The sequence below is a fragment of the Gavia stellata genome, chromosome 10, assembly GCF_030936135.1.
Source record: "Gavia stellata isolate bGavSte3 chromosome 10, bGavSte3.hap2, whole genome shotgun sequence".
Lineage (NCBI taxonomy): Eukaryota > Metazoa > Chordata > Aves > Gaviiformes > Gaviidae > Gavia > Gavia stellata.
This window is the reverse complement of record NC_082603.1, coordinates 6,133,828-6,146,019: the sequence shown is the minus strand read 5'-3', so window position 1 is coordinate 6,146,019 and position 12,192 is coordinate 6,133,828. Positions and strand designations below refer to the sequence as shown.

At 56.5% G+C, this 12,192-nt stretch overlaps 2 protein-coding genes across 2 annotated transcripts in view; one reads left to right on the top strand and one right to left on the bottom strand.

Moving 5' to 3' along the window:
- ACBD6 (acyl-CoA binding domain containing 6) overlaps nt 1–5,641 on the top strand; it is an 88,214-nt gene extending 82,573 nt beyond the window's left edge. The window contains exons 7-8 of the mRNA XM_059822091.1: nt 1,035–1,065; nt 5,242–5,641. Coding sequence (XP_059678074.1) covers nt 1,035–1,065; nt 5,242–5,396 — 186 coding nt within the window. The 3' untranslated portion in view covers nt 5,397–5,641. The remainder of the gene's footprint in view (nt 1–1,034; nt 1,066–5,241) is intronic.
- A 4,827-nt stretch (nt 5,642–10,468) lies between these two features.
- Nucleotides 10,469–12,192, bottom strand: part of LHX4 (LIM homeobox 4) — a 3,444-nt gene continuing 1,720 nt past the window's right edge. The window contains exons 2-4 of the mRNA XM_059822139.1: nt 11,950–12,176; nt 10,957–11,128; nt 10,469–10,866 (exon numbers count right to left, since the gene is read on the bottom strand). Coding sequence (XP_059678122.1) covers nt 10,469–10,866; nt 10,957–11,128; nt 11,950–12,176 — 797 coding nt within the window. The remainder of the gene's footprint in view (nt 10,867–10,956; nt 11,129–11,949; nt 12,177–12,192) is intronic.

Genomic DNA, 12,192 nt, shown 5'->3' with positions numbered 1-12,192 from the left:
TGCACCTTAATCCCAAAGATGATGGTAATTAAAAACTTAAGTCTCCATAAACAGATGCAAATAAATTAAGGAGGCAAAGAACTGCATTAGAGGCTAATCCTGGTAGGGTAGTGAAAGCAAAGGGGCCAGTAATTCTTCCCTTCTGTTATTTCACCTGTTCTTGTGACAGGACGAGGCTGCGGCACGGTGCGGTGCCTGGGTTTGCACTGCTGGATGTGCCATGCGAGCACCAACCGCTTGCCAGCAAAGCCCTGCCCGTGCTTGCCGAGTCTGGGAGCGGGACGTGCTTCCCAATCCATTGCAGCTGATGCAGTGGCGTATGTGTTGCCTTGGAGAGGCAGCTGTGTGCCGACGTCTTCAAATCACGCGGTTTGCTTTACCCTTGCGTCGCAGGTGTTTCACAAGGAGGAGTTCGGCAACTGGCTCTCGTTCCCGAGCGTTGTGCGTAGCCCTTTCCTCACCCTCGTACGGCAGGGACACCAGCAGCCCAACACAAATTACCTGGGCTTTGGGTCTGCCTTTGTCCAGACCTGAATTCTGAAGAGCGAGGACCTAAGATGTATTCAGCTGGAAGAAAAGTGGAGTTTTCCCCTGTGTACTCCCTTGCGCCGAAGAGTGCAGCGCTCGGAGCTGTACCAGCGTCCCGGTGCTTTACCCTTCTCTCAAGTAGCTGGCCAAGGCTGGGCTTGCACAGAAGCATCTTGCACTAAAGCACCAAGGTCCCGAAGTAAGGCCGTAGGACTGAAATCCTTCATTTTTATGGGCTGGAAGTGATAACGCTATGAACTGAATTATACTCATGTCATGACGTGAGCCACGCACTCTTATGCGTGGATAGGTATTGATTATCCATCAATATGGATTGATGGTGGATGATGATTCAAAGCCTGGCTGCCAGGGAGCTGGGTGTCCTGGGCTGTTTATCTAGTCAATTAAATATTGCTGTGATTCAGCTTATTTATTTAAAACTGGGATTTACTTGTATCCCCGTGACGTTACCTATACCTCTAAAATCAAGTCTCTCTCTTTTTCAGGACGGGGAAGGCCAGACTGCGCTCCATTACGGTAAGCTGCCTTTCAGCTTGGTTGCTCCCTCTTCACAGGATGGATTTGCAGCTGGAGTAAATGGTCTATGTACAGAAAGCAAATTTCAGCAGAAATATGAGCAGGGAAGCTGGATTTTATTAACCAGCAGCTACCTCCACCGGCAAATCCCAGCATGGTATGAATAGGAGCTCTGGGAGAAGCAGCAAGGAAGACTGCTGTGCTCCCTTCATTCTCCTCTGCAGATTTCCCCGGAAAGCCTTCCTTTTCCCCCAATTAATGATGCACTTTCTGCCGAACTTGTCCTGTGCGCCTGTGTGTCACCAGGACGCGGCTGTGCTACCTCCAGACCCAGGAGTGGCTCTGGTCAGGGGGTGCTGAGTCCCTTCACCATCGGGGAGTTGAGAGGAGGGTCTGTCCCGGCTTTAACAGGTTACACAGGTGAGGGGAAGGGGACGAGCAAGATGGCCTTCACCTCCGCATGTCCTGGTGACAAACCTGTTTGATAGCGGCTGAGAGAGCAGCAGCTTCTCTACTACCAAAACCAGCAGAGCGAAGTTACGGTTTGTGTCCCTCCTACAATTACATGCTAATTAGATATGCGCTTTTATAGCAATCTTTTTAATTGAAAGATTGTTCTATCTCCAAATGAGAAAAGTAGAGATTAAAGTGACACATGCAGTGCTGATGTGTGGGGAATAGGAAAAAAGTATCGATTTAATCTGTGTCATAATTTTTTCCAAAATTAAGACGTACCCAGTTATTACTTTATACTCTCTCGATGCCTGTCACTGTGTAATTAAGAGCATACTTGTCATTCTGAAGTGTTTGTGTCTTTTTCTCTCTTATGATCTCTCCACAAGGACATTAGTAGGATGGCAAAATTGCTTTGCAGACCATCAGTCCAAGGCACAGCATTTGGATCTGGATCTAAACTACCAGATTCCAGGGCCCCTGAACCAAGACAGTAATTACAATAATGTACGATTTCTTCCCATGTGATCTTTCCTGTAGGATACTTTATTTTTCAAATTCTTAGCATTCTGACTGAAGTAGCAAATCTGTCGCTTAGTGCCGCAGTGTCCGCAGAACGACAGCACTCAATGCCACGTTGCCTCTTTTCTCTGCCCAGCTCATTCCACATTTTGGGCTTTTTCTCTCCCGGGGAGATGCCCTCCCCTGCTCCCAGCTCCGGCACTGACACCTGCCTACCGAGGGGTACGCAGCGGATTGTAGTAGGTGCTGCAAAAGCATAGCATGTGTATAAGTTATCCAAGAGCACCTGCTTCAAGCAAGTCCAATATGTGAGAGTGAAGGATCACCGCAGTGTAAATTATTTGCAGGTGGATCCCTCTGGCTGAAGCTGGTTGTTTAACACAAGCAAACAAACTTAACTGATTTAATTAACATTATTTCAAAAAGGGTTTCTCTGATCCACCCTGCCAGCTCAAGATATTTTAATAATGACAGTATACCAGGGTTTTCTCCCGAATGTTTCAAGTGTTAAAACTTTTTCTTCCCCTTGAGTATTATCCCAGCTCCCCTCCCTGTATGTCATCTTTGGGGAAGGCTCTCTGGGTCACCGGCACACAGGTCCGGTGTGCCCACGGGTGCCCCGCTGTCCCTGGCTGACCATTGCTGCACCCAGGCTGTCCTCATTCCCTTACTTAGCGGATCTAGTCATAAATCAACCCGATCTTGAAAACAGTTTGTTAAAGGAGTGAATGGTTTTGATTCAAGTGGCTATTGGCCCGAAACTAGAACTCACTGAAAATCTCATGATCTCAGCAAGCGCTTTGTAACCAAGCCACTGATTGCAGCGGAGAGGCATGGGAGCCTGTCTGAAAACTGTCTCTGGCAGTGCTGAGCAGAGCGCTGCCTTTACAAGACCTTCTCTTTTGTTAGAAGCTGTTCAGGGAAGGGTTAAATCCCGTGAGCAAGGCCAGTGAGACAGCCACTGCTTTTAGGGTGTCTCCATCCCTTTTTATGAGCCGGCGTGGCCTGACAGCTGTCCTTGTGGTGACAGCTCTCCTGATTACAGCTGGTGTCAAACTGCATCCTGCTGTGGGTTATAAATCCTGCCTCCTTCCGATCGGCGCCGACCCCGGGTTTAATCGGAGGTTAAGTGGAGGCCAGCTGGCAGCACGGTCCGAAGGCACCGGCTCACCGGTGGGACCCACTGTGGGACCCGCTCTCCTCCGGGCGCCGCAGCTGGAGGCAGCAGTCGGTGCCGTGTTGATCGGTATGAGCACGGTCTCCTCGCTAAACGGCCCGTTAGTCTTCGGCTCCTCTCCATCCATCCATCCACCCACCCGCCGGGAATACTAAAATCATTGCCGCTGCCTCTCCCAGAGGAAATCAAGGCTTCTCCGAGCACTTGTGGCCACGTGGCCGCTGAGTGGGCAGGCTCTGTATCCTCATGGGCGCTCCGGCTTCCCTGCAAAGCACCATCTGTTCGACTCTTTCTGTGCTGTGGCAGGGCAGTGGGAGGGGATGCTGGAGGGAAAATAAATAATAAATAAAAAAAAAAAAAAAAAAAAGAAATTCATCATCTGAACCCTGAGGATTAATGGAGTCGGAAGGCAAACTGCGCTGAATGGAAATTCATCTTCACCCGTGCCAGTGTCAGGGCTGCCGCTCCGGCCCTTGACAAATCGAGGGTCCCAGGGTGCGATAAATCCAGCAGCTGTGCTCATCCCCAGGGATGTCCCCGAGTGGGCCGGGCTGTGCCCGCCCGTGGCACCGGACAAGGAAGCCACCTTTCCCCCTGCGGGCACCAGCTCCCCATCCCCAGGAGCTGCGGCTGCAGCTTCCTTGGCACCCCTGGAAGTCTGCTTTACGCAAGGGTGCTGTGCAGTCACCCTGGGATGTGCCTCCCAGCCTCACCCACACCCCCACCTGCTTCCTCACCAGCCCCTTCCCCCTTTTTTTTCCCCTTTTTTAATCTTTTTCAGTATAAGCTCGAATCACACGTCAAACTTATTTTAATTAAACATAGCTGCTTGTCCCTTTGGGTCAGTAGAAAACTGCAGAGTAATACAAAAGACACTCTAATTACTACATTTAACAGCAAAAAAGAATTAGTCGGTTATGTTGTAAAAGCACCTGAAAAATAATTAAAACCAATCGCTATCAATGCGAGAGGAAGCTGCCAGTTTCACAGTCTTGTAAGGCAGGTTGGGGCTGAGACAGTTTTTTGCTTCACTAGGATCTGTGTTGCACAGGCTTAAGGGAAAATCCAGGGACAGGGACTTTGGCCGGTATCAGCCAAGTCCGACTCTTCAGTGCTAAGTTTTCCTGGTTTTCCTGGGGTTTTTTAACACCCTTAGGCAAGGCTGGAGAAGGAGCTGAAAGCTGCCAGGCGGTCCTCAGGACAGGGAAGAGCTCAGGTCAAACTCTATTCCATCTTGACAGAGTAATTTGGGGTTGAAAAAATAGTTGATAGCAGAGGGGTGTGTTAGAAATGCCAGTGGTGTGCTGTTCCTGGCTGTCCGTGGGCACGGGCAGGTGCCCCTGGAGCTGGTGCTCTGGGAAGAGCCGTCCGGCAGCTAAAAACTGTCTGCATTTTCCCCAAGGAGAAATGATGGATGAAAGCAGGGAGCAAGGCAGTGCTGATGATGTCCTGCCTGGGACGTACTGCCTGTGGAGCTCTGGGAGGGCCAGGAGGCAGGCGAGGGGCAGGGTTTATAAATGTGTTATAAATTATAAACGCATTATAAATTTGGGGTAGAAAAGCAGGCAGGGCAGGCTTTCCCAGGCGGCACTTCGGGGCTCTCTGGGGTGCTGCAGTAGCACCCTGGGGCGTGTCTCCTGTCCTGGAGCATTAGCCGAACTGCGCCCAGGCACCCTGTGCATCGTCCCAGGTGATGCCCTGCAAACCACCCGGCTCCCAGCGGTGCTGTGGCTGGGCTGCGGGCTCAGGGGCGATGGCTGCACTCAGGACTGCTGATTTTTCATGGCTTTCATTCTGTCTTTTCTCTTTCCTTTGAGCTATTAAATCCAAAGGCAAGTAATACACCGAGTACTGAACACTGCCCCGAAAAAATGATCTGCTCCGCCTGGCCAGGTGCTGAGACGGCGTTTCCTGCCTCTGGCACACGCAGGAGAAGTTGCCAGCTACAGTGCCACTCCAGAAACGCCCATCACCGCCGCCTCGGGTCAGGCTCCCCAGACTAACCCTTCCCTTTCTCCCTCCAGCTGCTGCCTGTGAGTTTTTGGACATCGTGGAGCTGCTGCTGAAGTCGGGAGCTGACCCCGCGCTCCGGGACCAGGAGGGCTGCCTGCCGGAGGAGGTGACAGACTGTAAAGCCATCACTCTGGCTCTGCAGCAGCACACCGCTGGCAAGACCTAACCCCGCGGTGACGCACGGCGGGGAGGACAGAGACGCTCCGCAATAACGCCCCTTCTCTTCCCCCGCTGCCCTCCGAAACGTCTTGGGGGTTCGAAGGGGAGCTTTTAGAGCACAGGGTCTGGGTGGGCTCTCCAGCACGAGGGCTGGCTGGCCGAGCACGTGTCCTGGCAGGATGGGATCAGGGTTTTGCATGCTCTGACATTTATCAGTATTTGGGGGGGAGGGAGCGAGGGAGGGGAGCGAGGGCCTGGAGAAGGCCCCAAGGATCATTTTAATGTATTAAACACAAATACTGCATCAGATGTCTCGCCAGAACAGCCTGTGCTGACTGGCCAGGCCCTCCGAGGGGAGGGCTGCTGGGCCAGGTGAGATGCTCAGCTCTCCCTTGGGGTTGAGTTTTGGTTTATTTTTTTTTTCCTCTGGGTCCAAACGAAATATTAGAAATAAAAAGAAAAGCACAGTGTTGGGACGGAGCCTCTGCGTGTTTGTTTGTCTTGCGGGGAGTGACTCAATTCCTTGGAAGCAGGAAGGATGGGAGCTCAGCGCTGTCGTAGCCCTTGGAAAGCTCTGCTCAAGCTCTCATCCTGGGGAGAGAGGGCTGCAAAAGCCAGTGGGGTCGTACAGCTGTCTGTCCGTCCCTCTAGTTCTCACCTAACACAGGCAAGACAAGTGCTTTATGGCTAACCAACCTCTCCAAGCTGAGGGGACTTTTACCACGTCACACAACCGCTTTGCTGAATGAAACGGCATTAAAACCCCACCTCCATCAGCAGCTCCGGGTCCTCCTGTCGCATGCCGGTCCCCGGAGTGGCTCGTTGAGGGCTGGGGTTTCGCAAGAGCCAGGCACGGACATAATCCTGCACTTAGCCTGTCACCCCTGGGAGCCTGTCTTGGACACTTCATGGACTTCTCAGCTGGCCAAATACCCAGAAAGTGGGAAAGACATGTCTCGTGGCAATGCCTCGGAGTGAGGTGGGATGGTTGGGGGGCTTACTGCTTCCTCGTCGGGATCCCCACTGGGCTGTGCCGGTGGGTTGGCCGTGGTCCGGGGGAGCTGCCAGGATGGGTTTGTGCTTCAGACTAACTCCCAGCTGGGAGGGAGGCTGCTGCGTCGGGTGGGTGTACACGGCAAGAAGCAGCCGTGGCCTCTCTGCAGGGCATTGCCACGCCGATTGCATTTCCCCGGACAAGATTTACAGCCTCGGGGGGAGTGTAGGAAATCGCCATCACCGTGACGGGAAGCTACTTGCCATCAAGCCCTTTCTGCAGCGCATCCAGCCTCAGGAAAATAAATGGGAACGTTCCCTCTGCTAAGAACTGGCTGGGCTGGAGGCACGTGTGGATTTTGGCCCCTCACTGTGGCTGCCGGGTCCTGCCAGCTTTTGCTAACGCTGACAAAGTTTGCTGCACTGACTTGAACGGCGCCAGCAGCCAAAGCACCACCGCGGCGTGCCACACACACGCAAGGCACGGGGCAAGTTAACGGTCTGTACAGGCCCTTATATTGACCACGGTGACTTATTTTCCATTAACTTAATATTGGAGGGGTCTGATGGGCTGGGGAGCTGCAGTGGTTGTCCCCATGTTTTTGGAAAAAAAAGCCCCTTCAGGGCTTTTACTGCAGTCGGTTGGAAACTGGAGCCTGAAGGCTGCTCACGCCGAGCCTCCCGAAGAAACTGCCTTCCTAGCTGGAGCGTGGATGGCAAAAATAAAATACATCTTGTGTATCTGTTTGCAGCCCCTCTGCGTTGGGGGATGCTTTTGCTGCCCGGTTGTGACAAGGGGCGGGTGAAATGAGCTGGCAGGGAGCGTGGCTGCAGGGATGCATGAAGCAAGCTGCTGCTAAACAGTAACGCTGTGCAGCAAACGCCAGGTTTCAACATTTAGGGTCCCTGCCAGTCCCTGTGGGGCCATGCTTATTCAATGGAAGCGATGCAACAGCCCCCTGACCCTCGAGCAAAGACCCACAGTGGCTTCTGCTCTCCCTCACCCTGCCGAGAGGACCCGCAGGCAGGACTCATCGCAGCCACAGTGCACGCTCAAAATGCAACGGGCGCTGACGGCAGCGCCGGTCGCTCTTGTATCCCGACACGGATGAAGCAAAAGATGCCAACCCGCCCAACGCCGGGGTGCTACGCACGGAGCTGCTCCGCTGGCTTCGGGATGGAGACGTGGCGGCATCAAGGGTAGGGACAAGCGAGGTCACCCTTGCGCGATGCTGTAACGCACGGCCACTGCCTGGCTTGATGGACAGACTGGGTAATAAAGAAAAAAAAAAATCTCTCTTAAAGCAGGGATGAAAAGCAGTAGCAGCGATGCCCGTGCTTTCAGAGAGCACATTTGGGGGGCTGAGCGCTCAGCCCTGGAGATGTTTATAGCACTTTAGGTCTGTTTGCGAGGTTGGAACCTTTCCAAAAAAAAAAAAAAAAAAGCGGGGGGGGATGAGAAAGACATATATTATTGTTTATAATCTGCTTTATTCAGCCAAACCTTTTCCCCAGCAGCCTTGCGGATTGCTGTTTAAATCCCTCGGTGCCTTTAACTACCGATACAGAAAGTGGTTAATGTGCATTCGGCCTAAGCTTGGCATCTACTCCAGGAAATCACTTTAATTGAGAAGCATTAAATGTTAAAATGATTAAAATATAGAAAGCCAACACACCGGTGCCCATGGAGGGGCTTGGCTATCCCCTGGCATGGGTCTGCCATCTCACCTGCACCCACTGAGTACTGCGGTGGTATGGCTGGGTGACGGCGGTGGGTGCCCGCGGTCCCCCCGGTGCCGGCAAAGCCGGCACCGGGGGGACCGCGGGCACCCACCGCCGTCACTGCGGGGTAGCAGGAAAGCTGCGAGCATCTTGGGGTGCCATGTGGCAGGGCTGGAGATGCCCACCCCAAACCCACCCACTTCTCCATCCCCACAAAAAGCCAGGGCACAATAACCAGTGTGACTTGTCCCATCCAGGGATGCCGGCTCCTCCATCCGGACAAGTCCCAGGAGATCCCGACCTCCCCCAGACAACCGACAATGCCGGAGCGGGCAATGCCGATGGTGGCCGCTGCCATCCCATTGAGGAAGAAAAATCCCAAAGACAGCAGCTGCTAAAGAGCATCCCGAGTTTATTTGACATCGCTTTCTCTCGAGGCGAGGGGGTGACCGTACACATCTCATGCCAACGCACAGGAGGCAGGGTACAAAAGCAACGCCCCGGGCCCGAGTTTGGGAGGATTGGGGGGGGTTCCTTTCTCCCCAAAGACATGGCAATAAATAAGGTTTTCTTCTTTGACTTTTTTATTATTATTATTTTTGTTGGGTTTTAATTTTTTTTCCTCTTTTTTCCCCCAGGAAACAAGACTCTCACTTTCTGGAACTGTACAAAATTTACACAGCGAAGGGAGCGGGGTGTGTGTGGGGGGGGTGCTTGGCTTTGTCACAGGGGGATGGAGGGCAGCAGGCACAGCCCCCGCCCCGTCCCCCTCCCCACCAGCCCCCAGCGAGGGCAGGGGCTTGGCACAAAGCAGCACCCAAGGCTGGGGCGGGCGGGGGGGGCACATGGGTGCAGCTGGGGCAACTCCTGCAGCACCAATACACCCAGCTGGGGGGGGCAAGGAGGGACAGGGACATACCGGTGATGTGCTTTCTTGTGTGGCTTTTTTTTTTCATTTTTATTCTTTTCTTGCCTTTGCTTTCGGAGCCCCCCCCCCCAGCCTCTGGCAGCAGCCGGCAAACCGGATCCGCCGCCAGCCCTCCCTGAAGGGCAGCCTGGGATCATCAGCATCACCCCATAGCCAGGGGGATGGCGGGGACCCCGTGGCCAGGGAATCCCTGTGGGGCCGGGGCAGAGCTGGGCACCCCGGGCAGCGAGCACGGAGCTGGATTTTACCCATGGGGCTGAATGCCTTCAGCCTGGGGAAGGTGGGAGGTGCGAGCTGTGCCGGGGGAGATGGGCAGGTGGCCGTCACAAGCCCAGGGATGTGGGTTTTGAGAAAGGGGCCGGTGCTGGGTTGGCCCGGCCAGGAGCAGACCCCATGGGGCTCACGGGGTGTGCCAAAACCACCCGGGTCCTCCCCAGCTGCCTGCACCCACCCTTGGTCCCATCAGCCCCACGGCACTGGAGGAGGTGGGTAGCCGATGCCAGGGTGGTTTCACACCCCAATCCCCTCTGCTCCCCACCATGCAGATGCTTCTGCAGCTGATGAAATGCCCTTTTCCTCCTCTTTTGGGGGGAACTTTTTGCAATACCCTCAGAGCAACCATTCCCCACCTCTCCCCCCCACCCTTGCCCAGCGCTTGCAGCAGCTCCTGCTCACGTGCCAGCCCCGAGCGTCCCGGCCAGCCCCGCCACAGCCCAGCTTGGCCCTTGGGCATCTCAGGCTAGAGGTTTTTTTTCCTTTTTTAATTCCTCCCGGCCGCACAACCAAGGTAAAAACCCGCAGTGATGCACCGTAAGCACTCCTGCGTGCCCAGGGATAAGTCACGGCCCTGCAGCCACCCACGACAGCTCTGCTCCCACTGCGCCCGGAGCGGGCAGCATGGCCCCGGGGCAGCGGGGCAGTGGTCCTGCCTGGACAGGTCCCCAGCCTCGCTAAAATAAACCCTTCTACAATATAGACTTTTCTTTCCGCTGAGGCTCCTGGCAGCGCCGAGACGCGTTTCAACTCCGTATCGAAAAATAACTCTTGAAAATAGCAGCGGTGCTTGGCAGGAGAGGTGCGGGGCTGGCATGGGTGCCGGGACAGACTCTGCCATCCCTGATTGTCCTTCCCCTCCCGCTGCCACCAGCACCCGCCGTCACCAGCACCCCGCTGTGCCCCAGCCCTGCACTGGGGTCCTTGCCGCGCGTCCCATGTGCCGACACCTCTCTTGTGCTTACACCCAAATGCATCCGTGCCCCCCGCCCTGGGCACAGCCGCCCCCAGCCATCGCCGATGCTGTCCCCCCGCCCTCCAGCCCTCCGGGGCCGATTCCCGTGGGAAATCCTGGAAAGGTCAACCGCCGGCGGGTGCCCTCGGTGCTGCGCTTGCGGGCCGGGGGGGGAGCGAGGGGGGCTGGGGCGGGGGGCAAGTGGCGTTTAGAAAGGGGGGTGATCCATGTCGTCCAGCCAGGAGGCCGGGCTGGTGGGAAAGTCTGGGTACCCGACACTGCTCCCCGTGGAGATGTCGGAGGTGGGGCCCCCCCCGGCCATGGCCCGCAGCGTCTGACTCACCCCCTGCGCCCCGTGGGCCACCAGCCCCAGGCTGCCGTCCATGGCATAGTCCAGCCCGTTGAGCAAGGGCGGGTGGGACGGCAGGGAGGAGATGGAAGACGGCGACTGGGGGAGGCCGTAGGGACTGCCGTCCCGCAAGTCCTGGTACGACTGTCCCGTCCCCTCCATGGAGAAGCTGCCGTTCAGCAACTGTCCGCCCGCCACATCCCCCACGGTGCCATAAACCCTGTTGGTGTGGCCGAGCTCGGAGAGGATCTGGTCTTCTGCTGGGGAGAGGAGGGAGGGCGGAATGGGGGGGTCAGCGCAGGGAGGGGTCCCGCGGCCCCCCCGCCCCCCGCCGGCACCCCGCTCACCGCGGAAGCTGAGCTCGCTGTCGCTGACGCCGCAGTCCTCAGCCGAGCTCTCCTTCTCCAGCTTGCCGGCCCCGCGGCTCCGCTTGACGCTCTTGTAAAACTGCCCCCAGCGATGCCGCCCCGCGTCCTTCTTCAGCCGCTTCTCCTTGGCCCGGCGGTTCTGGAACCACACCTGGGGAGACATGGGGACCTCGATGGCACTCCGGCGCCCTGGCACCCCTGCGTGCTAGCAGCTCTGCAACCCAGCATACCAGCACCCGTGCAAGCCAGCACACCAGCACCCTGGCACCCCTACATCCCAGCATGCCAGCATCCCTGCACGTCTGCCACCCAGCATCCATGCAACCCCACATGCCAGCATCTGTGCAACCCAGCACTGCTGCAACCCAGCGTGCCAGCACCCTGGCACACCAACACCCTGGCAGCACGGCAACCCAGCATGCCAACACCTATGCAACCCAGCTCCCACACACCCATGCAAACCAGCACCCCTGCAACCCAGCATCCAGGCACCCCTGCATCCCGGCATGCCAGCACCCCTGCAATCCCTCATGCCAACACTCCTGCAACCCAGCACGGCGGCACCTGTGCAACCCAACTCCTACACACCCATGCAAAACAGCACCCCTGCAACCCCGCGCGCCAGCATCTATGCAACCCAGCACGTCTGCAACCCAGCATATGCCAGCACCCTGGCACACCAGCACCCCAGCATGCCTGCATCCCGGCACACCAGCACCGCTGCAACCCCACATGCCAGCACTCCTGCAACCCAGCTCCCATGCAACCCAGCACCCCAGCATCCCTGCAGCCCAGCTCCTCGGCACCCATGCCACCCCAATACCCCTGCCACACCTGCAACCCCTCAAACTCGGCAGCCCCGCAACCCAGCACCCCTGAAACCCAGCACCCCTGCAGCCCGGCACCCCAGTAGGACCCCTCTGTCCCTCTTTGCTAGGGGCAGGGTGGAGAGGGGCGTCCCCGTGACCTCACCTGCACCACCCTCATGTCAAGCCCTGTCTCGGAGGAGAGCTGCTCCCGCACGTGCCGGGCAGGCTTGGGGGAGTTTTTGTAGGCGTTCTTCAGCGTCTCCAGCTGCTTGGCCGTGATGGTGGTCCGGGGCCGCTTAGCGCCTGCCTCGGAGTCGTCTGCAAGCGAAGGAGCCGGTACCAGCCCCAACCCCAGCAGCGTGAGCAACTCCGAACCGCCAGCCCACGCCGCTGGGGAAAAGCTCCC